A 26,747-nucleotide genomic window follows, 5' to 3' on the forward strand; every position below is an offset into this window, starting at 1 on the left:
CCAAATGTAAATGAGCCCCAAAGCAGTTAGTAAGATCTACTTGTTGATGAAAACACACTAATACTTTCCAGAAAATGCATGTAGCCATAGGGATCACTATGCCTTATATCCAATGCATGGAAATGGTACTAATGATCCCATTTAAATGTAGATATTACTGATTTTTTTTATATATAACAGCTACATAATGGGAGTAAGGTGCAATCAGGGAGATTACTAGACTCTTCAGGGAGTCAGGGAGATTGCTACTATTTCAGGGAGTCTCCATGACAATCAGGGAGAGTTGTCAAGTATGATATACTGTATGTATTACAGTCTCCTTTTTTTTATTTTATAAGATAACCTCCAGCATATTAGTTCTGCCATCATTGTGCTAGACACTGCGTGGTCCATTATACCATGAACCTAAATACCCAGCATGTACTCTATTCTCCTTATGCCTGAGCCACGCCCCATTTCGTGTGCACGTGCCTTCGGCATGCCAGGGGTAGATTACTGCCGCACCAGGTGTCACCACACTCGGTGACGCCACTGGGACAAACTGTTCAAAGGTGATGAAGTCTAACTTATTTCCAAACATTGCCCCCTTGTTTTTACTTATATGAACAATAGTAATGTGTTTATCTGCAGTTATCATGTAACACTTCTGCAATGGTGGATCCCGACACCTCACACAAACTTCAAGCCAACAGGAAGCCTTTGCTCATCCTGCACATCTATCCCCGGTGACGAGGAAAAAGACGGCATAGGGGGTGTTCCAGCACACGTTCCGCCATTTATGTGTACACATATAAGTATGATGGACAACAGCGGATGAATGAATGACGGTGGACTTGCTAAGTCTATTGATGCCAACTGCAAAGTACTTATTTGTCTCTGTACAATACAATGGTTTCCAACATTAATGTTTTATTTTTGTGGTCTAAGAGAGTTTATAATACATTTGTCACAATACAGCAATAGACATATCAATATCACAGTATCACAGTGCAAAATGGGGCATGGGGTAGGTCATCTGGCTCAATGTCATTAAAATGAAATGTTAAACCTAAAAACACTGCTTCAGTGTGAGCCAGTATTAAAAGCACCCTAATCACATGGTTTTCTTTAGTGGTAGTGGTATGTACTAAAGTGCGGGTTTTTAGAAGTGGAGATGTTGCTTACAGCAACCAATCAGATTCTAGCTATTATCTTCTAGACTGTGCTAGATACACGATAAGTAGAATCTGATTGGTTGCTGTGGGCAACAACTCCACTTGTAACAACCTGCACTTTAGTAAATATACCCCTAAGTGTGCAAATCCTGACCTTTTGTTTTGCATTATTTGTAGCTGGAAGGACAGTTCAGGGAACCACTTCTGGTTCCTCCAACACTTGCTTCCCTGTCATGTTTGGGCTCAAGATGTATAGCGGGAATGGGGTTAGAGTGCTTTTAAGTGTAAACATTGGGTTGTGTAGAAACCTGAGATAGTTTCAAGCTGTCTGAGTTCAGTAGGACACATTGGTGGTAGATGATGGCCTCTCGGTGGCCATGCTGCATCTATATCAGGACAGGATACAGTTCTTTTCTTTCTTCTTTGGTGTGGAGGCCGGAGTGGAAGGAGCAGAATATCCTGGTGGTCTCATAAAAGCAGGCAACGGAATGGGTTCTCCTAAAAAGTAACCATCCTCATCATCCTCAGAAGAAGAGGAGGAAGAGAAAGACGGGTAGGAAAACTGTATGGGTTCCTTGAGTTCAGTGCTAAGAGGAATCCTAAAAGTGACCCTGTGCCCTGTCCGATTTTGGCTTCTGAGGTCAGGCATAGAGCGTCTTTGGGAAGATCCACGGGAGAATTCAGCGGGAGCTCCTCTCAAACTGGAGTGTATGGATCTTACAGGAGTTATGTGGGAGTGGCAGGGCTGGGGTGTCCTAGATTGATCTATCATAGACACAGATCTCCTTCCTCCCCCCATTCTACGCTCTCCGAAACTTTCTCCCTCTGGGTCTATGTTCGTAGACGTGCCGACATCCCTTGTCTCCTTGCGCGGAGATACGTCTGATTGTGACGGGCTGACGGGACGCTCGCTGCTACCCTGTGTCAGACTGCAGGGCTTGGAGCAGTAAATTTGCCCATGACGTGGTAGGAATGGCCTGCCCAGAAGGGATGTCCCACACCTTCCACAACAGAAGCAGCGTTCTGATGCATGCCAGTGCTGTCCTCCATGCGATAGCTGTCCTTCATCTACACCTGGCAACAAACAGACAATATGTTTAATAGTGGAAGACTGCCACTGAGAATGTATTGTAGGTAGCCAATGTATAATGAGGTTTTAGGGAAGAACATAGCCCCATAAGTTAAGAGTCAGGCAATGGTTTTACACCGCAGAGATTCCTTCTGACGTGCTGTATGGAGTGCATATAACGCTACCTTCTAGATTTGTGCCTGTTTGTGACAGTTTATTTATTTTGCTTGTTCATAATAGGTTTTATATCTCTATAAATATACATTAGGGCATATTATACGGCACAGACAAAACACGTCTCATACGTGAGACTTTAAGCACTTGCTGTGTAAGAAGAGACATATGATTGGTAAGGGTGTGGTATGAAATGTCAACATGGTCTGAATGTTGACATTCAGGATGTCTACATTGACATGTTGACATTAATAATATCAACACTGACGTAATCCATACTTGCCGACAATCAGCTCCAGCCTTCCGGGAGGGAGCTGATTGTCGGCTAATAGCAGGGGGCGGGGCCGGCCTTTGGGGGCGGAGCCAGGGGTGGGGGCGGCCATTTTGTGGCACACTGGGGGCGGGGGATGGGGGCGGGATGCACGATCGCGTCATCGTGACTCCGCCCCCTCTTCACAATGCTCTTATTTTCAGCATTGCGAAGCAGGGGGCGGGACCACGATGACGCGATTCTGCACGAATCGCGTCACCGGGCCCCCCCGCTGCGGGGGTTTCCGTTTGTATCAGGGGGGAGGTTGGGAGGGTCAAAAGCTTCCGGGAGGCTTGCCTGCCTTTCCGGGGGGCCGGGAGCGGCACCCGAAAATCGGGAGGCTCCCGGCCAAATCGGGAGGGTAGGCAAGCCTGCGTAATCTTGTTCTCTTCATTATGTCGCCATTATGAATGTTGTTTTAGTCTAATACGAATTGCAGCCTAACCCTAATAGCAGTCTAACCCTAATAGCAATCTAACCCTAATAGCAGTCTAACCCTAATTGCAGCCTAACCCTAAGAGCAGTCTAACCCTAATTGCAGTCTAACCCTAACTGCAGTCTAACCCTAACTGCAATCTAACCCTAACTGCAGCCTAACCCTAACTGCAGCCTAACCCTAACTGCAGTTTAACCCTAATCTAACTGCAGTTTAACCCTAATCTAACTGCAGCCTAACCCTAACCTAACTGCAGCCTAACCCTAACTGCAGCCTAACCCTAACTGCAGCCTAACCCTACCTACAGCCTAACTCTAATCTAACTGCAGCCTAACCCTAACTGCAGCCTATCCCTAACTACAGCCTAACCCTAACTACAGCCTAACCCTAATCTAACTGCAGCCTAACCCTAACTACAGCCTAACCCTAACTACAGCCTAACCCTAATCTAACTGCAGCCTTACCCTAACTGCAGCCTAACCCTAATCTAACTGCAGCCTAACCCTAACTGCAGCCTAACCCTAACCTAACTGCAGCCTAACCCTAATTACAGCCTAACCTAAGATGACTCCCCCCCCCCCCCCCCCAAGTGAGGGGGCGGGCTGCAGGACCTGCCCCTCCCCCCTCTTGGTGCCTCTGTGCACTTGCATTGTCGCCATCCAGCTGCTGCCCCAAAACGCCCAATTTCACGGAAAGACAGATTCAACCGAGTTGCGTCCCATTCAGAATAGAACGGACACATGCAAAAATGTGCATCTCCGCATGTTGTGCATTCCCAAACACCCCCTTTGCGTCCGTGCGCAGAGATCCAGCCAACTCAGCATCCGCCCCATATGAGTACACAGTGGTCTTGTGACCTTTTTCACTGTACGGTAATGTTGCACCCGCTAAGTAATGCATTGCCTATGAAAATGGCCCCTCTCATATTGCATTGCACTAAAGCAAGTGGTGACACCAGGCTCTGCTTACCAATGCTCTCTCCACAGCTGTCACAGTACTGCGCATACAGTCTCTCATAGCAGTGAGAGCAATATGGCCGCTTGTCCTTCATTATGTAGATCTGACCTTCCAGCGCGCATTCACACTCAATGCAGCACAAGTGCCTTTTATGCCAATGATAACCCTCGGCCTCGGTGCACTCCACTGAGAAGATGACCTGAAAGAGGGAATAGTTATCTATAAACAGCTCAAAGAACATGAATAGTTTTCATAACAACGTCAGTTGAGCAGTTGGTTGAAATAAGTTGTATGAATGTTATTTTATATAGATGTGTGGTCCTGATTCAGAGACGAACGCTATTTGCGGACGGACGTTCTGAAAAAGGGGCCGGATATTTAAATGAAGTGCTCGCTCTTTGCGGTCTGTGGACGCCTCTATGTGTGAACGAGCGAACAAAACATGCGGTTGCTATTTTGAAAAAAACGCCCCCTGGCCGCTCGCATCATACGTCATCTCCACTATTTATTAGATTAATCGAGTACATCGAACGGCGTATAAACTGCTCGCTACTCTTGTGGTAGCATTTTCCTACCGCAATCATGCGAGCAGTTCAGGCTAAAAGACAACCAAGTGACGTGGCAGATGACGCTGCTTTGTTAATTATGCACACCCATAAAACGCCCGTTTTGACCGTTTGGGACGCCTGCGTTCGGATCTCCACTCCCCGTTTTCAAGCACCTTCCCACGTTACCACCCACAAACGCCTCATCCTGTCACTCAAATTATCAAGCATTCGCTATATTGCGAGCACACGATTTCTGACCGCACTGACTGGTTTGCGCATGCGTACTAAAACCCATACGCATGCGCAGATGTGCGAACATCCCTCCGAACGAACGAGCGGCCGCTAACGAGCGGCTCTGAATCAGGCCCTGTGTTTGATCCCACAATCATACGGTGTGATAGCCAGGAGCCTCATATTACTACTATGTGCTGAAGGAGGACCCTGTTCCTTTTACTACGGCTGTGGATTCCTGCTTCCCTCCATTCCCTTCCTCACATCGTGACACTGCCCTGGCCACATGGATCCCTCATGCTGGGAGTACACTATACAATTATCGGGGCGATCCACCCGATATCAGCGAATCACCCCAATATTTGTACTGAGTGTGCAGGCGACCGAAGGTAAAATATCAACCAGTTGGGCATGCCGGATTGTCCAGCATGCCCATCCGATGCAATATTTTGTATTTTAAATGTCGCCCGCATTGGGCAGTGTATGGGCAGCCATGGCCGACTGACAGACATTTCCCCTGTTCCTTCACAGGGAAGGAACGGGGAAATGTCTCCTCTCCAGGGGTGGAGAGCAGATATCGGGTGAAATATCTCACAGTGTATGCCCGAAAGGTCAGCCGCCGACCTATCAGACCATCGGTAAGTGCATACACAGGTACCAATTGTCTGCCTCATGTGCCATGCTTGACATCACAACTGGGCGGCCATTTATCTTTCAGATATATCGGTCATCTGCTGTACTGCACAGCTGATCCAATATGTCTCTGACCGACGTCGTTCACAGACATATTGGGCGGTATTCAATTGTTTTGCCCCCTACGCGACCGACAGGAGCTATTCATTCAATTGTTGGCGTGATCAGCTGCCGGCGCACCATATCAGCTTGCACCCCCTGGGGGATGCAAGCTGAAATGGGTGAAAAGTGACCTGTTTGGGGCGACCAAACGGCACTTTTCGTGATCGCGCCCAGCACTTTGGTCGGGGGTAGACGTTTTACGCGGCTATACCCTACATCTATGGGTGCGATTAACGTGATAACAGGCAACAAAAGAATAGCTCCCTGTGATCTCCTGTCACTTTAGACGGGAGATCGGTCGTGCTAAAACAATTGATTACCGCCCATTGGGTGAACACACCTGCCGATGTACTATAGATATATCGACGGTTTAGTGGTGATATAGATATCAGTGTGTACCCAGCTTACCAGTAAATCATTTGCGCTGCAGAAAAGCAGATTTCAATCTTGCTTGCAGCCAGGGGGAGCAATAAATTATTATCCATTCATTTCAACCATTCAGTTCCAACTTATTCCCATTCTGTGTACTGTGTATTTATAAAAACACTTTAATTGATGGTTTTAAATATATACAGTAATGACAAAAGGCCCTCTGACGTAAGAGCTAGCTAATGCTGCATTCATATCCGCCTACTATGTTAGCGATTTCTGGGCCTGATTCAGAGCCGCTCGTTAGCGGCCGCTCATTCGCTCCGAGCGATGTTCGCACAACTGCGCATGCGTATGGGTCGTAATGCGCATGCGCCAACCAGTCATTGCGGTTGGAAATCGAGCGCTCGCAAAATAGCGTCATCGACCACGTCACTTGGTTGTTTCTTAGCCTGAACTGTTCGCATGATTGCGGTAGGAAAATCCTACCACAAGCACTGCGAGCAGTTCAGACGCCTTTCGATGTACTCGATTAATCTAATAAATAGCGGAGATGACATATGATGCGAGCGGCCAGGGGGTATCTTTACAAAATAGCGAGCGCATGTTTCGTTCGCTCGCTCAGACATAGAGGCGTCAACAGACCGCAAAGAGCGAGCGCTCAATTTAAATAGCCGGCCCCTTTTTCAGAACGAGCGAGCGCAAATAGCGTCCGGCTCTGAATCAGGCGCTCTGCTTGCACCTCCATAAGCTCTAGGGCACAACCCACAAAGCCGCTGGTCACAGCTAATTGAATCTTGTCTATTAAGGACCTTGCATGCGTTTGGTTCCCGTTGCAGAGCGGAAGACACCCACCTCGTCACATGCTAAGCACCGTGGTCGTTGGAGCTCAGCATGGTGCCGGCCACAGTAAATCTGTCCTCCTTGGTAGAAGTAGATGAGGTCGCACAGGAGCTCCGAGCACTGGGTACAGGTGAAACATTGGGGGTGCCAGCATGTGCCCAGTCCAGCTCTGGATGCAAATATTGCCACATCACCCCCGCTGATCTGATGCCCACACTGCACAATGAGAAAAGGATTATTGTAAGTCATGGTCCAAATAATGTCCCTTTAATGCAGCGGTGGGCCATAAGCGTCCCTCCAGCTGTTGTTGAACTACAAATCCCAGCATGCATTGCAGCATGTGCGCAGTGTCAGCTTTCCCCAGAGAAGTCCTTCACATACGTGAAATACCTAAACAAAATGCCAGGGATATAACTCGCTGGGACAGCGGTTATCGCAACTGCTGTCCCTGCAAATTTCCCTTAGTACATACCATTTTTATTTAGCATATAAAATATTCTGCGACTATTAATACATAGGCTCCATATGAGAAAATTCACTTTTCAACAGCAATTAACAGTGGTAAGTTTAACTAAGTGGTGGGCAATACGTGGCCTGTGAGCAACCAGCGGCTCCTGATATTTTACCAGTGGTACTCCCCAACTCTGTGCCAACACTCTGACATAATATCTGCATTACATCATAAAGCAGAGCATAAAGGGCAGATTTATCAATAATCGCATTTGCAATGCGATTTGGCCGTGATATTAGTGCCCATGATCGCATGGCAGTATGCAATATTACCGCCCAGATGTATGAAATAGTTGTGCATGCGCAGTTTACAGACCATGCATGTGCGGCTGTTTCCGAAGATTTTTGGAAAATATAGTCCATACCGTAGGCTACAGCAGCAAAACACCATCGCATTCTGGAGCTTTGTAAATCTGGCAGCACGGCCGTAGCTAGGGTAGTGCGGCCGGTGCCATCACACAGGGCACCACAGGGCAGGGGGCGCTGTTTGGGCCTGTCACATTTCTGTTTATTATCATTCTCACTTGTAGCTTCCTCTTATTTCATCCCCAGCATCTCCTGGCCTCTCCTATCTCTTCCCTGGCCCTTCCCCATGAAGCCATGACCCTTTTTTGGGTGCATTATGTCCCTTTGAAAAATGAGGGGGGCGCCAATGCTCTTTCTGGCACAGGGCACCAAAAAGTCTAGTTATAGCTCTGTCTGGCAGCATCCCCCATAAAAACCTATGAGGGCTGCGGCTGCTATAGGAAATGGACGGGCCGCAGAAGATATCTCTGATTTCTGCTACGATCCGTCCTTTATACATTGGGGTGATACTAAATACAAACTTGCCGACAATCAGTTCCCTCCTTCCGGGAGGGAGCTGATTGTTGGCTAACAGCGGGGGGCGTGCCCGGCCATTATGTCACATTTGGGGGCGGAGCCGGGAGTGGGGCTGCGTGATCGCATCATCGTAGCCCCGCCCCCTCTTCACAATGCCATTATTTTCGCGTCACTGGCCCCCCCGCTGCGGGGGTTTTTAGTTTATTCTGGGGGGTGGTCGGGAGGGTTGTCTACTGCCGGGAGGCTTGCCTGCCTTTCCGGGGGGCCGGGAGCGGCACCCGAAAATCGGGAGGCTCCCAGCCAAATCGGGAGGGTAGGCAAGCCTGACTAAATATTTGGAGTATCCCCCGAAAATGGGTGTTTTTTTTCGGGGAACGTGTAGCAAATATGTAATAATAAATAGGCCCCTAGGACTATGTTAAGAAAAACATATACTTTAATAATCAGAAAGTGCTTTACTCTTTAGTTATACACTTATATTTTATATTATATAAATTGAAGCCTTATAATACAGGGGCTACAGCCCCACCTAGAGGGACAGAGTGAGTACAGCATAACTAGTTAACAGGTATGTTAGTAATTTACAAAGACTGTGCTGTAATTATTAACAGTATTACTATTAACATTCATCTATATAACACCTACATTTTCTGTTGTGCTTTACAATTTGGCAAATAATTTCCTGTACACAGCGTTAATCACTGGACACGTGTAAATTTGTACATTATACATATGTTTCCAAATACAGCAATCCTCAAATCACGCCAATGGCCCTGTTTGGCACGCCTTTCCGACTAAGCCACACCATGCGTCCCACCACACAGCTTTTCACCGAATTTGCATCTTATTTTCCTCACTAATGCAACAACTGTAGAATCCATGGGTGCCCTGCAGGTATGCCTTCGGCATCCCGGCGTTTGGCATCCCGACCGCCAGGATGCCGAAGGTATGTAACGGGGTTGGGGGGAGGGTTAGGTTTAGGGGTTAGGGTTAGGCACTAGGGGGAGGGTTAGGGTTAGGCACTAAGGGGGGAGGGTTAGGTTTGGGGTGCGGAAAGGGGGAGGTTAGGTTCAGGCACTAGGGGGGGTTAGCGTTAAGCACCAAAGAGGGTGAGTTAGCATATCGACCAACAAGTGTCGGTATGTTAACCCTGTCGGGATCCCGGCATCGGGATTCTGACCTCCAGGATCCCGACTGTCAGAATTTCATACTGGCTCTGGCAGTGCATGCAGCTGCTGTGTGCGACTCACACACTAACCTGGGGAGAAGAGGCTCCTGTATCCCGTCACACAGCGTTGTGAGACTTTATACCAGCTACATTGCAACAAAAAATACTAATCCCACTATAAGAGACTGTGGACGCAGCTATGTGGAGCAAAAATGATTAGGACACATCTGTATTAGGAGTAGGACACATCTGTATGCATAGGACTAGTGATTTACATAAATACATGCGGTGCTCTTACCTTCCGGCACACCGTCCCACTCATGGTTCTGGAGACTGGCCGCACAGACCCAAGACCCAAATTCTCTAGTCTCCGTTTCTGGTTGAAGAGTGTCAGCAGCTCCACCTCTTCCTCTCCCTGCAAAGAGCAGCAGTACCGGGCCTGGCACAGGACCGGCTTACAACTAACAGCAGTACTGGGCCTGGCATAGAACAAACAGCAGCACTGGGGTCTGCCACAGGACCATGCAAAGAGCCACACAAAGCATGCCATAAGGAGCATAGTAGACAGTTCAGATGTACACTAGAAAGCATTAGGGCAGATAATGCCAGAGCTGAGTGTAAAGGAAGATACAGTAAGTAGAAATTGGTAAAGGGCTTATGGCTTAAATAGGAACTGGTTGCAATAAGACTACAGAGACCTGGGCAGCACAAGACCTGGGCTTCCTCATCAGCTGGTCAATAAATCTAATTCCAGCTCTCTTCCTCAAAGTATGGGATTCTCTATACCAGGGGTGGGGAGCCTTTTTTCTGCCGTGGGCCATTTTGATATACATAACATTATTCGCGGACCCAGTCCAGGCCACGCCTCCTCCATGTGATGTCACATAAGGGCGGGGCTACAATCCCTGGTGATTACAGCAATGCACGGAGCATCCTGAGGATACTCTGGGGAGCTGTAAGGGCAGCGATGTGACCATCTGAAGCTTCCTAAGGATGCTCCAGGTGGCACTGTTGCATAGATTCTGGCTGCAGTGTGCCATTCTAGTCACCCTGCTAACCAGATGAGGCTAGCAGAGAAAATCTCTGAGGGCTAGACCAAATGATTCCAAGAGCCTTATATGGCCCCCGGGCCTGAGGTTCCCCATCCCTGCTCTATACCAATACAGAAAGGCACAGTCACTTAGTGATTCAGCTGATTGGGCGTCAAACGGTGCGTTTCATTTCATGACTGTATGAGGTTCCTATGTGCTCTGCAAGGGATAAATGAACCAGGTCTACATAGCTGGAGGTGATATGAGACAGCTCTGGTTCTCAAACCCCTGGATGAGCCCATTAATGCCATTTGCTGCCGGCTATACATCATAGTAAGTATAATTCAGCAACACATAAAGTGCTAAAGTTTGTTCATTAAATGATAGCCCTGTATAATAAAGATAAGTGAATCTGAAAGGAAATATGAGGGTGGAGAGGCTTGCTGACAGACCAGGCCTCAGGGAGTGGAAATTGCCGGGCCAAGTCTCAAGTGTGGAGTTGACCATTCTCCTTACCTCGCTGTCATGTGGGGGTAGCTGGCGGAGAAGTTGCCTCAGTCTGTATCTTTCTCCTGTACTCTGTACGTAGGGGACCTTGTCCTCAGGGATACAACTGAAGTATTGCTGTACCTGAGAGAGAGAGAGTGCAAACACTCATAGGTAAATAACTGAGAGATGCACTGCATAGCACTGACAGGACGGGTGATGAGGGATATACCTGCTCAGGAGTCAGTCCGGGGGGCACCCAGGCATACTTCTCCATCGCAGTGTCAGAACTGCTTTCGCCCGAGGACAAGCGATGGGCACCCACCATTCGGCAGAGAGACCGCTCTAAATCCTGAGTAGCTGCAGCGCTGCCATGCTCCTCCCATGGGCATTGACAGTGTTGGCAGATTTTCCTGCGCCAAATAAAAGAACAGACTAAAACGTGAGAAGTCAACATTCAGTTACATGCATGAAAGCAATATAAAGCTGTACAGTACACATCAATAAAGGCAACATAATTAGCTACATAGAGAGTATATACACTGCATAAAACAGTAGGCTTACCACAGCAGTGTGATTATCATACAATGTACTAAGCTCTGGAAAGTGATAAAGTGGAGAGTGATAAACTACCAGCCACTCAGCTCCTAACTGTCATGTTACAGGCTGTGTTTGAAAAATGACAGTTAGCAGCTGATTGGTTGGCAGTTTATCACTCTCCACTTTATCACTTTCCAGAGCTTAGTACATTAGCCCCTTTGAAGACCAGAAACAAATTGGAGAGAGCCATTATAAGGGTTTTAGAAGTTACCTCAGATTTTTGTCACCTGTATAAAAGTACTAGGCCTCTGGCCTCGCATCATCTTATGGACATGGAACTCATCAGTAATTCCTAATATCCATATTATTCACAGTAGGGAGTAATTATCACATATACAGTTTATAATACACAAGGACATTTCTGGAAAAAATTATATCAATAAGCAGAATAAACTGATGATGTATCCCAGTACACTGGCAGCTGCTTCTACCATTAATATTGGGTTCCGCATGTTTTGTTGAGAACCACAATGTCAGCAGTTATTATATAGGCACCATTATGTCGACCCAAACAAAATGTCGACAACCACTATGTTAACTTGCAAAGTGTCCACACTGACAAAATGTGGACATGAGCAAAATGCTGGCCGGGAGACTTGCCCACTCTTTCGGCCGGCTGGGAGCACCACCTGATTTTTGGGAGTATGTAAATCCCTAATTCCAATCACAGCCCTAAAATTTCCATTGTTGTTTTCTATTTCCTGCAAATTTCTCTTAGATTTGCTTTAAGTAAATCTCAGGACTGCAAATTCGACTGTAAAGCGCAGAAAAAAAACAATCCGACGCTTAGTGAATCTACCCCTCTGTGTGCAGTGGATGCAGTCAGGAAGCAGACGGTCGAAATGCCGACAGCCGGCTTCCCGACTGTGCAATTCCGACAGGGGAAGTATTGCTGAAGTATTGCTGTACCTGAGAGAGAGAGAGTGCAAACACTCATAGGTAAATAACTGACAGGAGCACTGCACAGCACTGACAGGACGGGTGATGAGGGATATACCTGCTCAGGAGTCAGTCCAGGGGGCACCCAGGCATACTTCTCCATCGCAGTGTCAAAATCCCGACGCCTATCAAAATCAAAATCCCGACGCCTATCATTATCCCTACACCGGGAGCCCAACGCCCGGGACACCGAACGGGCGCAGGCGTTTACAGCCGCAGGGGGGGGGGTTAGGTTAGGGGCTCCCGGGGGGACTTAAAAGAGTTCGGCACCCCCCCGGGAGGGTTAGGGTTAGGCTAGGGGAAAGGGGGGCTAGGGTTAGGCACCCCCGGGGGGGAGGTTGGGGATAGGCACCCCCCCCCCGGGAGAGTTAGGTTTAGGCTATGGGGAGGGGGGGATTAGGTTTAGGCACTTACGGGGGGGAGGTTAGGGTTAGGCCATACTTGCCAACTCTCCCTCATTGTCAGGGGGACTCCCTGAAATAGTAGCAATCTCGCTGTCTCCCTGAAGAGGCTAGCAATCTCCCTCATTTCATCCTTACCCCCATTATGAAGCTGTTATATTAAAAAACAGAGATATATACATTCAAATGGGATCATTAGTGTCATTTGCTTGCATTGGTTATTATAAGGCACAATGATCCCTATGAATTTCTGAAAAGTATCTGTGTGTTTTCATCAACAAACAGATCTTACTAACTACTTTTGGGCTGGTTTACATGTGGATGTAAGTCAGGTTTAGGACACACCCCTCAGATTTATCAGTACACGCCCACTGTAACACGCGCTCATAGGTGCTGCTTTCACAATCTCCCTGAAATGGTTTTTTAAAAGTAGGCAAGTATGGGTTAGGCACCAGAGAGGGTTAGGTATAGTTAGTTTACTTACCTATCGGGATCTTCACAGCTGCCGGACTTCCGGCGTCGGGATTTTAACGGCCGGACGTAGGTCCGGCGCTCATTCATACCGATCCCGTGTGCAGTGGAGTCAGGATTTCGCTATATCTCCCCAGCATGTTATTAATCTGGGCAGCATGCAAACAACTATAAATGTCAGAGACCTGGGGGCTGGGGCTGCTCTACACAACAAGTCACGTAACTATCAATGTCAGTATGTTGAAAAGTGTTTTAGACTTCCTACTAAAAAGCTGTGTATTATAAGCAATAATGTAGGGAGTAATAATCACATGTATAATACACATTGACATTTCTAGTCCTTACTGTAAATTATTATCGGATAACAGAAGACAATAATATGTTCTATAACCGTGTAAAATGCGTGAGACTGCAGTGCCCATATTGGTGGTATCTGATCACAAGAGAGATCTTCTTAGCTGGTATACACCAATCTGGTAGTACATAGTAAAACCATGCTTATAATAAAATCCACTTCCTGGAGTTTATTTACTAAATTGCGGCTTTAATCCCGCATAATTTATATCAGCAATGCTAATAACTGCAAAACCAGACGTGTATTGCATTATTGTGGTTTATATTGTATATACTGAATAATAGTATTGTTGTTTTAAATTCTATGGGCAAAAATTCAGATAATCGGCAGCTTTGAAAAGCCGCCATCTAGTAAATAAACTCCATGGCCGGTATCATACAGCAACATTCCAGATGTAGACTGAGATCAGCACTGCCACTAAAATACCTTTCAGCAATTTGCTTTTGAAGAATTACATTGCACAGGAAAGTCTCCAACGCTTGGATTTCAATTTATAGGTACACACAGATCTCAAAGGAATCTACGCAAATATTTCAGATATTACTTATAGTACTACAAGCAAACACAAAAGGCAGAAGTTCTATTATTGTAGGAAGTTAACTAAAGAAAGCGGTCCATTAGGAGATATATAAAAGTAATAAGGGGGTCATTCAGACCCGCTCGTGAGCGGCAGTACGCTCGCAAGCGGGTCGATGTTCCCCCACTGCGTATGCACATGACGCGAGACCCGGCGATGGTGACTGACAGCACGCCCCCTTTGGTGCGCGTGCCGGGGGCGTGCCTGCCAGACGGAGGCGTTCCCATGGGAACGCCTACCGTCTCAAGCCAGCCCCACTGACATCACTAGTGATGTCAGTGGGAGTGATTTTGGCTCTTATAGAGCCAAAATCACTCCAGGGCTTGCGGCAGCGAGACCCTACCGCAGGGTCTCCGTCGCAAGCCCGATGGTCGCTATAGCTGTGGGTGGTAACCCACAGCTATGCGAGCGTCCATGAGGACGCTCCAAAAAAAGGTAGGAGGGCCCTGATTCAGAGCAAGCGCTCTGGTCAGAGCGTTCAGCTCTGAATCAGGCCCTAAAATCACTAAATTATGATAATTTAATCTACACCAGCTCAGCTCTCTGAAATGTCCAATTGTAGGGGATTGATGCCCATTACTAAGAACATTTGTACCAACTGCTGGGACTATTAGGAGGTGTGTCCTAATCATACTGCATGGCAGGAGCTTTTATGGGAGTGCATTAGGTGGATACTGGTGGCATGACACGGCACCACAGTCCGTATTCCAAAGTTCCAATGTTGGGAGCTATTCTCAATCTGCCGGCACACATACAGGGATTGTTTTCTAACTGTGGGTGGTGATAATTAATCACTTCTAGTTTTTATCTTAGCTTCACTAGGACCTTGCCATGTTATTTATTTTTTTAGTTAATGTACTGTTAATGTGGAATATTATGAATGTACTATTTTGTAAAGTAGACAATGTTTCGATAATCATCCACAATTGTTGCACTGCTGAATTTCACAGCTGGGGGTTATATTCATGGGGTCAAATCAGTTGCGGGTGAAGCTGGCAATGTCAGCGAGTACCGTAATCTAGTTTAGGGTTGGCCATTGACCATCGATGGTTAGCAACCATCTATGGTCTGATGACAATCGCAAGTGTTTGACTGATGGACCCACTATGTACATGTGCAGAGCTCCGTCTGGCATGTCCAAACCATTAATGGATCACCATCTTTGGTTAATTCCTGATGGCAGAAAACCATCGACCATCAATGGCAAAGTCGTTGATGGCCATCCCTAATCTAGTGCATTCATATGACGCACGTATGGTAATCACGAGTTTCCGTATAGTAACATACACCCCTATGGGACTGCAAACAAAAAATGCACGCTTTCATGGAGAAATTGGATTTAACTGGAGACCATTTGGTGTGCTGATGCTGGCATTCCAACGCCTTCGCATCGGCACATCGTGGGCATCACCCGCAATTTGCCGTTAACAGAATTGACCCCTAAGATCTCATAGCTCTGGGGTCTATTTACTAAGCAGTGTTAGGAGACAGAGTGAAAAGTGATAAGGTGCCGGCCAATCAGCTCCTAACTGTCATCTCACGGGCTGTGTTAGTAAAATACAGTTGGGAACTGATTGGCTGGCATCTAATCACTTTTCACTCTGTCTCCTAACACTGCTTAGTAAATAGACCCCTAAATCTTTATTTATTCCTTTGTGATTGTGGGTTGAGTGCGGGGAACTCAACATTCTGCTAGTGGGGGCAAGAGGGGCAGTGGAAGTAACATAATAATCTGCTTGTAGATCCCTTCAATGATCACAAGCTCCTAATTTTACATTCATAGGCAATGTTGCTTCATCTTCATGGCGCTCTGAGCTATGCGATCTCCCAGAGCCAACTGTGAGCTGGGAGTTATTTCAGGAGCTCTGAGGAATGTGACATATGAAATAACACAGCATAATGTGAGATTAACCTGTGTCACTGTGAATGCAAAGGAAGAATCAGTCATAGACATAAGACGAGAATTGTAGTAAAAAGAAAGAAAATATACTTTTTTTTTTCTTTTACCAAATATGTAATTATACATTATATGTAAAGAGGTGTAATATGCTTTATGTTAAATAATTATTTTATTCTAGTTTCACATTCTGTATTCTGTAATATATTGTATTCCTTTTTATCTACTGCTTAGAGCAATGTGGTTTCCAGTCCTCAACGGGTCATTTATCCTTTTTTGCCTACTTTCGTGTTACCGCAGACACTTATGAAGCAGCAAATTAGCTTTTGGGCGATGTTGTTTCACGGCCACCAGTCTCAATACCGATAGGGGAATCCCGACAAGGGACTTAAGAAGGACGCGCCCCGGTTAGTCCAGGGCGCCCTTAGTGTTAGCCGCGGGGGGGAGGGGGTTAGGTTTAGGAAGCGTAGCGGGGTTAGGGTTTGGTTTTGGGGGGGAGGTTAGAGTTAGGCAAACCTAGGGGGGAGGGTTAGGCAACACTGTGTGGGGGGGGGTTAGCGGTAGGCATTAAGGGGGGAGGGTTAGGTTAAGGCACGAAGGGGGAAGACTTAGGTTTTTATTCACTAATGGGGCGGGTTGGGGAGGGGTAGGGTTAGGCTACAAAAAGGGAGGGTTAAGGGGTGCTGTTCAGGCCTGTCAATTTTCCTGTTTATTATCATTCTCACTTGTAGCTTCCTCTTCTTTTATTCCCAGCTTCTCCTGGCCTCCCCTATCTCTTCCCTGGCCCTTTCCCATGAGACCATGGCCCTTTTTCAGGAGCACTATCTTATGTCCCTACTTAAAAAATGGGGAGGGGGCACCAATGCTCTCTCTGGCACAGGGCACCAAAAATTCTAGTTACGGCTCTGGTTCTCGGACTCTATTACAGTGAGTTTACTCTCACATTTTCTAAACTCTCACCCTATTACATTTGGTCCACAGTGCGAACTCGAGTGGGCCAATCTCCCACATGCTGCCCACTTCCTGACTAAAGTGGGTGTACCCTTGGTTTGATAATGCCATTCATAGAGAATATCAGCACCTTAGCCCCGCCCCTCATTGGAGAAAGACACATTGGCGCAATCATTTCCCGCATGCGCGACTGTCCTGCCTAGCTGAAATTGGGACGGTTGGGAGGTATGAGAGCGCCGTTGTCTTTCTACTGTGTTTTTTTATAAGGCTATAATTATCTGCAATGTTTATGCAGGGAATTGTCTGGGTTACAGTATCTCTGATTAAAATAGATTGCGAGTCCAGTCTATGGTCAGGAGTAAGTGAAGTCAGCTCTGGATTGTTGGTTATTTATTTTGACCAATCCTTTTGCACCCACTTGTCATGCATGCCCAGGGGAGTTTTGTGGGGACAGTTTTCATGGGCCATTACCTGTTATGTTGGATCTCTGGGTAATGGAGGATTTTAATGGGTTTACTCAACTCATGAGGGGAAAAATATTTATATGTACATGTTACACCAGGCAGCTGGGACTACAATATGCAGTGGATGTTGTGCAAACTTGTACTTTGTGTTTGGTATAATATGTTGTTAATATTTGTTATTTATTAACAGTTACTTATATAGCGCCAGCATATTCCGTTGAGTTTTACAATTGGCAACAAACCAGTAACAGAACAAGACTGGATAACAACAACCAGACACAAAGGTAAGAGGGCCCTGCTCGCAAGCTTACAATCATATTTTTTTTTCAGCACAGATAGAATTATAGAACTCATTACACGGGATGGATACGAGGGATTGACAGACACCATGTCGATCCTGAAGCATACATGCCTACCCTCCTGGTTTTCACGGGAGGCTCACGATTTTTTGGGTAACCCCCTGCACCCCTGGAAGGGTAGGCACTTCTCCCGCATTCTGCCCACTTCCTAGTGAAGTTGGCGGAATGGGGAGAATTTCCGCAGCGATCGCGGGTCCCCATGTAGGGGGCAGGGCTTAAGGATGTGATTCTTCATTAATCGTGTCACTTAGCCCCGCCTCCTATGTAAATGTGCGCCAATCGCGGCTATTTATCGTGAAGGTGTGGGGCTTAATGACGTGAACCGTCAGGCCCCGCCCCCGTCACAACTCATTTTCTTCTCCTCCCCGTACATCTCCCGGGGATGGGAAATTAAAGGTAGGTAACTATGTCCTGAAGTACAGGTGCTGGCATGTCGACCAGGTGAACATGCTACTTAGAGCATGTTGACCGGATCAGCATTACAACTGCAAACATGTTGGTAAGGCTTTTATAAATATGTGTGTACAGGTCGGATGATGTGGTGGAGTTTCTGTACACACCAGCGGATGCCCTGAGACAACCAACAGCCCAGTGACTTAACCAGTGGAGTGGATTATTGATAGTGAAATGGGTAAAGCTGTACTCACTGTTATACACACTGGTTTGATGGAGCGAAGCGATTGATTGTATGCAGGAACCGGGTATCGGTCTACGCTGACTGGAACATGCTGTGGATCATCATTGGTCTCTCAGGAGCTAAGTGGAAGACCAACATCTCTCACTGTGGCGCTCTAACACAGTGACAAGATGGCGCCTCACATGCTCAGTAGTAACCTCGGTGGCCATCTTGGTACAAGGAATAAAGGCTCCATGGAGGAGCAATATGGAGTCTGTGCAGTAGCGCACTCCAACTTCAACAAAAACAGCATGTTTACTTTAAAGTTGTTCTGGCAATCCAAGTGACATGCTGTAAGTAGCATATTAACCTCGTCAACATGCCAGCACCTGTATTCCAGGATAGACATAGATATCGTCGTCATAGTGACTGTTGATCACGTAATTACTTCCCCATTACACACATCTACATAAATTTAAGTGTACAATATAAGTAAGGCACAGAGAAACCAATGTACACATTACAAGATGCAGATACTCAAGGGACACACAATAAACATGTAACATTTGTACATACCTCCACCTGTGAGCAAGGAAGCCTGGGCACCGCTCCTTGCAGGAGTAACATGGCTGACCGTGACCTGTGACATTGACCTCTGTTCCCTAGTAGAGATATACAAAGGTCTGAGATTAACCTCTGACTACATCATCTCATAATAACAATGACATATAATACTCATAGGTTGCATAAAATTGGATTTAAAAAAAAAATCAAAATCAAAAACGGATTTATTTGATTTAAATAGGATTTTTTTATTAAATTTTTTTTTTAAATACACGTTTAAAAATTTAAAACGTTTACTAAAAAAAAAAAAATTTTATAAAAAATCCTATTAAAATCCCGAAAAAAAATCTGATTTAAATCAAATAAATCCGTTTTTTATTTATTTATTTTTTAAAAAAATCCAATTTTATGCAACCTAATTAACTCATATAGCTGGTTTTTTTTTTTTTTTTAGGAAACAGTAGGACTGTTTGGGAGTACCGCTCTGATGAGACCACTTTAGCGTCTTTTGCTGTAGTCCCGTCTGCGGCTTTATGCTAATGTTACATATAGCCCATCCCTGGTGTACAAGCGTGCAGCTGACTGTGCAAGGACTGAGACACCCACTTTGAGTGTCTTTGGACGCTGTAATACCGCTTGGTGCGTCTGTAGATGCCACCATCAACTGCACCATTGAAACTTCTAGAATCCCTATACTAGGTGCAGATTCTCCGGCAGAGTATGGCCTCCAATGTGAGCCATTAAGTGTCTGTGTATGTAATCATTATCAGCGGCACGCCTGTGACACTCCCATAAGCCGCCCATAAGGCAGTCCATCGCCCTGTGCGCCTGAATAGCCACCTCCCTGTTATTAACGAGTCACCGCCCAGGAATGCGCAATACAGTTTCATAACACTTCTACATTCGTCCACCTAAAATTGCTACTGCGACTGTGTATGAACACAATTAGGATGCACAAGCGGTGCAGCTGAGATGCATGCGAAGTAAAGAAAATAATTCAACTGCGTCCAACATATCGGGCCGGTGAGTGCAAATCTTATAGTATCTCTTTCTAATTGGAGCACCAGTTTATTTATAGATTCTGGACACAGGGCCTGATTCACTACGGATCGCAACCGCAAATGCAATAGCAATTAGCAAGACTGCGAGACCATCGGCAACATCGAGTACCATCGCAGCCTCATGCACACTTGCACAAGGTCTGAACTTACTCAGGAATTGCTAACTTCATCGCACTCCATGTCCTCAAGGCATCGCAGTGGATAATTTATGCACACCCCTGTCACGGTGTTAAAACACACTGGCACGCCTGCGTTTCCCGGACCACCCCCCACAAACGGTACTTCCTGTCAATTACTCTGCGATGGGTATGAGTAGTTACTACGATCGTAGTCCCATTCGCAGTGGCCGGTTTGCACATGCGCAGTACACAAGAATCAGCCGATTGCGTGCGTAATTGCTGTTGCGATTGATAGTGAATCAGGCCAATTGTTTTATCAGTAACATTTAGTGATATTCTCTTGCTGCAACACGGGCTGTGATAAGAGCCTGTCCCGGGGACGTGCTGGAAGCAGAGTGATAGTTTGCTCCTTTCATACTTCATGGAGTGGCTCCTAAAGAATCTGGGTGGTTTGTTTTGCCCAGTGAAACGCGGAATAAGTGTTGCCTCCTATTTCATTTCACTACTTGGGAGGTATTGGAGGTTGTCCTAGGTCCAGCTGTTTATTATACAGGAGCAGATATTCACTTTGGCTCATATAGTGAACGTTTTAACTTTGTTACTCTTGAGATGCATATTTGTTGCTTCTTAATAAATGAATGTGCTTTTAATATCACACCGTCCATCTCTTATAGCGCTGGTTTCTGTGTATATATGTTTTTCTATATTTAGGGACTGACTATGCCTTTTTACCATCTGCCTTGTGACAGCGCGTTTACACTCCTTTGATTTTGTAATCCACAAATTTAAATGAATCTAAGGTTTTCTGAGTTGAATATTTAGCAAAGAAAGTGACCATCTAAAGAAAATCGTGAATCAAATATTCTAATAACTAATTAGATTACACTGTACAACAAAGTAATACTTTTAATTTGTTTCCTTTCTAAAAATAGTCATACATTGCTAATTTGAGGTCAAGAAAAACTAAAATGATTTCAGAATGTTTTTACTAGCTCTATTTTTAGAGCTACACTATTTGCACTATACTGTATGTACATTAGTAATATAGTCATAGTGAAAACCTATTTTAAAATAATTGATATTTTCTTGATAGAAAATAAATAACAGTTGTTTTAATTCAATCAATCACAAATAAGAACACAAAACGAAACAAACATACAGCATACGAAACAAACATACAGCATATGAAACAAACATACAGCATACGAAACAAACATACAGCATAGGAAAGTACTATGTAATATAGTGGCCTATTCATGGGGGTGCTTTCTCTTTGCTTGTCGCTTGTACTCCTCTTCTGGGGCATCTCTTGTCACTGTCCAACAGTAGTGATCACCTACCCTGATATCTTTGTTCCATTGCTGAAATGTCTTGGTGGAGTCGCTCACTATGCTTGTCACTCAGTGCACCACTTGTGTGGGTAATCCCATGAATCGCATAAATTTGAATAGGGGAGGGGACAAATAACTGATTAATTTAATTTTGTCATTAGGCCCCGCCCCCTCTGTGTGGAACGCAGATTGCTGGTAAGATTCTCTCCATTCTGCCCACTTCACTAGAAATACCCCTACATCGTCATACATGGGCTATATCTCAGAACTCGGAGCTAACTGAGAGTTTTACATGTCATATTCATTGTTTACATGCTGAAATCAATTAGAAGTAACTATTTTCACATCGGAAACATTTTCATTGTTGTGCAGTGTTATATGATCTGACCATTCTGCTGCTTATGCAACCAAAGCAACATTATAGCTAGTATACATTTTAACCAAACTCAGTAAACATATTAAAGGTACAGTTAAAATGGAAGGTCCATTAGACAGCATCATGCGTGACGTGCTTAGATATCTTCTCTCTGCACATTCCTCATAATAGAAAAGTTTGCCAATAATGGGGAAAGAAAGGCAGTTTAAAAAATAAATAAATACATTTCTACTTGTGCATTCAATGCACGTTAAGTGTGGATGTACTACTATACAAACACCCAACCACCAACATGCCCCATATACTTGCCACTCTGAGGGGCCTATTCATCAACACTAAAATAACGTTTCTAAGGCCATTTTCCTTAATTAACGTTATTTTAGTATTCATGAAGAGACTTAACACAGGAGATATCACTGATATCTCCTGGTTAATTCCGCCTGCGTTCATTTTCCACACTCCCCATACATTAGTACATTAGTATGGGGATATGAAAATTATGGTATTCATCAAATTCCGAAAATTATGTATTTTTGGAATTTGATTGAGTTAATATTCGCCACTGTGAGGTGGCGTACAGCGGGTTACACTTACCTGTGTCAGCGTGGGCAGGTCCCCCGGCGTCTCCCTCCAGCGCTCTGGTCGATCCTCTGGCTCCGGAGGCTGGTCTGACTAGTATTCTCCCAGCAGAACACAATAAAGTTTAGAAAAAAAAAAAAACTTTTTTTTTTCCTAAACTACTGTGGTCAGCTGGGAGAACCAGCCACTGGAACCGGAGGCGCTGCAGTGGGCAGGTAAGTGCAGGGACAGGGGGGAGGTGAGCAGAGGGGGGGGTGGGGTTTGTTGGGGGGGGACAGAAAATTACCGCAGCTGTAGGTAGTGCTGCGCATGTGCTGGTTTTACGAATGTAACAGCACATGCGCAGCACGGATTCCAGCTGCGGTAAGTTACAGTAGAGAGGGATAACTATCTATTTCCCAAAAAGCTGTAATCGCAAAAATTACAGCTTTTCGGAATAGATAGTTATGGAGAGGAGGAATGATGAATTCCTCCGGTATTTAGGTAGAACTCCACGCGAGTTCTAAACCTAATTACCTCCAGAGAAAGTTTAGGTATGATGAATAGGCCCCTGAGAGAGTTGAGGAGGTAGTAGAGTGACTGTGGCGCCACCTAGCAGCCATATTATCACAGCATTACCAGTTAAATACAGTAGGAAGAAGTCACTTTATAAATAAAGTAAACTTGCTATGATGACACGTGTCATACGATATACAGGAAGCCCTCACTGAGTGTAAGCTCTCCTTAACCAGAACATTATAAAGGAGATTCCCAGAATAAAGGTTACTTAGCTACAGAGAGAAAACCTTGGAAAATGATTGAGGGCTGTAGACAAAACATTTATTCTGTAACGTCCTTCACTCATCGTCTGGATTCATTACAACCCGAAGAGCAGAATTATCAATATGTATATATTAAGACTGCTTAAAATATATAGTTTGGGGGAATATCGAAAATGTGGATAAAGCCAGCATTATCCAGGTAGTTTTATATATTACTAAGTCAAGATTTAGCAATTCAGTCAACTAAATTCTCTCCCTTAGAAATTCTGCAACAGTGAAGAATTAGATTGTAACCAATTAAATAAGTCTTGGGGTGGGTGAAATAAGACAGAAGCCTGATTTGTAGCTATACTATTATAATAAGAACGTTGTGTCTGTCTGTTTGTTCCAAGATGCCGCAAATACTACTGAGCTGATTGTCATGAAAACTGTGTCATTGTGTAGTGGAGACTCCTAGGAATAACCTGCACTTTGTTTTATCTCCATCCGTCAAGTTAAAGCTGAGCAATAACAAAAACAACATTTATTGACATCATCAGTGCAAGAGATAGGTGTGGCACCATGCATGGCCGGTAAGGAGTGGGGGGAGAGGTGCTTTGTACCTGTGTTTACTTGAATAGGAGAGGCTACATAGCAGTCTGTGCACAGGGCACACAGTGACATTGGTGTGAGTGGTGGGTGAATAGGATAGGCTACATAGCAGTCTGTGCACAGGGCACACAGTGACATTGGTGTGAGTGGTGGGTGAATAGGATAGGCTACATAGCAGTCTGTGCACAGGGCACACAGTGACATTGGTGCGAGTGGTGGGTGAATAGGAGAGGCTACATAGCAGTCTGTGCAGAGCACACAGTGACATTGGTGTGAGTGGTGGGTGAATAGGATAGGCTACATAGCAGTCTGTGCACAGGGCACACAGTGACATTGGTGTGAGTGGTGGGTGAATAGGATAGGCTACATAGCAGTCTGTGCACAGGGCACACAGTGACATTGGTGTGTGAGTGGTGGGTGAATAGGATAGGTTACATAGCAGTCTGTGCACAGGGCACACAGTGACATTGGTGTGAGTGGTGTGTGAATAGGATAGGCTACATAGCAGTCTGTGCACAGGGCACACAGTGACATTGGTGTGTGAGTGGTGGGTGAATAGGAGAGGTTACATAGCAGTCTGTGCACAGGGCACACAGTGACATTGGTGTGAGTGGTGGGTGAATAGGATAGGCTACATAGCAGTCTGTGCACAGGGCACACAGTGACATTGGTGCGAGTGGTGGGGGAATAGGATAGGCTACATAGCAGTCTGTGCACAGGGCACACAGTGACATTGGTGTGAGAGGTGGGCGAATAGGATAGGCTACATAGCAGTCTGTGCACAGGGCACACAGTGACATTGGTGTGAGTGGTGGGTGAATAGGATAGGCTACATAGCAGTCTGTGCGCAGGACACACAGTGACATTGGTGTGAGTGGTGGGTGAATAGGATAGGCTACATAGCAGCCTGTGCGCAGAGCACACAGTGACATTGGTGTGAGCGGTGGGTGAATAGGATAGGTTACATAGCAGTCTGTACACAGTGACATAGGTGTGAGTGGTGGGTGAATAGGAGAGGTTACATAGCAGTCTGTGCACAGGGCACACAGTGACATTGGTGTGAGTGGTGGGCGAATAGGATAGGCTACATAGCAGTCTGTGCACAGGGCACACAGTGACATTGGTGTGAGTGGTGGGTGAATAGGATAGGCTACATAGCAGTCTGTGCACAGGGCACACTGTGACATTGGTGTGAGTGGTGGGTGAATTGGAGAGGCTACATAGCAGTCTGTGCACAGGGCACACAGTGACATTGGAGTGAGTGGTGGGTGAATAGGATAGGCTACATAGCAGTCTGTGCACAGGGCACACAGTGACATTGGTGTGAGTGGTGGGTGAATAGTAGAGGTTACATAGCAGTCTGTGCAAAGGACACACAGTGACATTGGTGTGAGTGGTGGGTGAATAGGATAGGTCAGACTTGCCGACATTTAGCTCCCTCCTTCCGGGAGGGAGCTGTCGGGCTTACAGAGCAGGGGGGCGTGGCGCGTCAAAGGGGGCGGGACACAGCAGCGACTCGTCATTGGAGGCGGAGCATGGGGGTGTGACAGCGCGATCGCGTCATCATGGCTCCGCCCCCTCTTCACAATGCCGATATTAATGGCATTGTGGAGCAGGGGGCGGAGCCACGATGACGCGATTCAGCGCGAATCGTGTCACCGGCCCCCCCGCTGCCGGGCTTTATACTTACAAGTCCGTGGGTTGCAGACACGTCGCCAGAGGTCGGGAGACTTGCCTGCCTTCCCGGGAGGCCGGGAGCGGCACCCGATTTTCGGGAGGCTCCCGACCAAATCGGGAGGGTAGGCAAGTATGGGATAGGTTACATAGCAGTCTGTGCACAGGGCACACAGTGACAGTTTGTGTTTGGTTAAAGTGATGGCAGGAGGACCCCACGCTGTGTGTAAACCTGCTATGGCATTACCACACCAGCCTGGTGTTGGTTAATGAAAAATAGGGGGAACCCAACGCTGGTTTTTCCACCGATTTTCCGTGACCAGAACAGGCAGAAAAGTCGAGGGCTGGCTATGGATTCAGGGGGACCTCACGCCGATTTTTAAAAAAGATTTTAACTATTTAATTGTTTTATACCCTAAGAAGCCTGCACAGATAATCGTGATCTGTGCAGTGTGTCTTTTCGGACGAGTTTGCTGTCGATGGCAAAACCGATGGCATTTACACCTGCCAAATCTGACTGACATCAATGACAGGTTTCAAATGAAGTTGAAACCTGACGGATAATAAATAAACGGATTCACGTCGATGTTGATCGATATAGATTGTTTTGGCCTGTGCAAGTCCAAATTTTTCCTAAAATCATTATTTTTAGGAAAAAATGTAGGGACTTGCTTCTGAACCCCTTGAATACCCACCCACCCCATTACGAATTAAACAATTGGAAATCTCCAATTAGCTAACTAGGCCAAAATGACTTACCTTCTGGCAGAGCTGTCCTCCTCCTCTGCCTTCCCAGCATCTGTTGTTAGCGGTGCTACTGCTGCCTGTGTATGTGGGGTGCTACTAGTCACAGGATGGGCAATAAGTGGCTGTCCAGCTGTTGCTGAACTACAACTCCCAGCATGTGGAGGGCAGTATCGCTGGTGTGTGTGTGACCTCCTATCAGTGTGTGTGTGTGGGACCTCCGCTGTGTGAGAGATGCCATCAGTCAGTGTGTGTGTGTGAGCTGCAGGTGATTGTGTGTCCTGGTCAGTCGGCAGTGTGGAGCATGCGGAAACCGGGCACAGGAGTGGCCGGCACACATCGGTGAGTGCCTGGTGTTCAATGGCCGCATTTATTTCTTCTCCCCCACAGGAGTTTGCCTCCAAAAAAAATGCT

At 46.0% G+C, this 26,747-nt stretch overlaps 1 protein-coding gene across 1 annotated transcript in view; it reads right to left on the reverse strand.

The window, feature by feature from the left end:
- Positions 1-889: 889 nt before the first annotated feature.
- PRICKLE3 (prickle planar cell polarity protein 3) overlaps positions 890-26,747 on the reverse strand; it is a 35,908-nt gene continuing 10,050 nt past the window's right edge. Inside the window, exons 2-8 of the mRNA XM_088453390.1 lie at positions 19,110-19,195; positions 11,136-11,316; positions 10,934-11,047; positions 9,685-9,825; positions 6,899-7,102; positions 4,113-4,299; positions 890-2,228 (exon numbers count right to left, since the gene is read on the reverse strand). Of these exons, the coding sequence (XP_088309516.1) occupies positions 1,546-2,228; positions 4,113-4,299; positions 6,899-7,102; positions 9,685-9,825; positions 10,934-11,047; positions 11,136-11,316; positions 19,110-19,195 (1,596 nt within the window). The 3' untranslated portion in view covers positions 890-1,545. The remainder of the gene's footprint in view (positions 2,229-4,112; positions 4,300-6,898; positions 7,103-9,684; positions 9,826-10,933; positions 11,048-11,135; positions 11,317-19,109; positions 19,196-26,747) is intronic.

The sequence above is a fragment of the Taudactylus pleione genome, unplaced genomic scaffold (genome assembly GCF_031769625.1).
Source record: "Taudactylus pleione unplaced genomic scaffold, aTauple2 ptg000579l, whole genome shotgun sequence".
Lineage (NCBI taxonomy): Eukaryota > Metazoa > Chordata > Amphibia > Anura > Myobatrachidae > Taudactylus > Taudactylus pleione.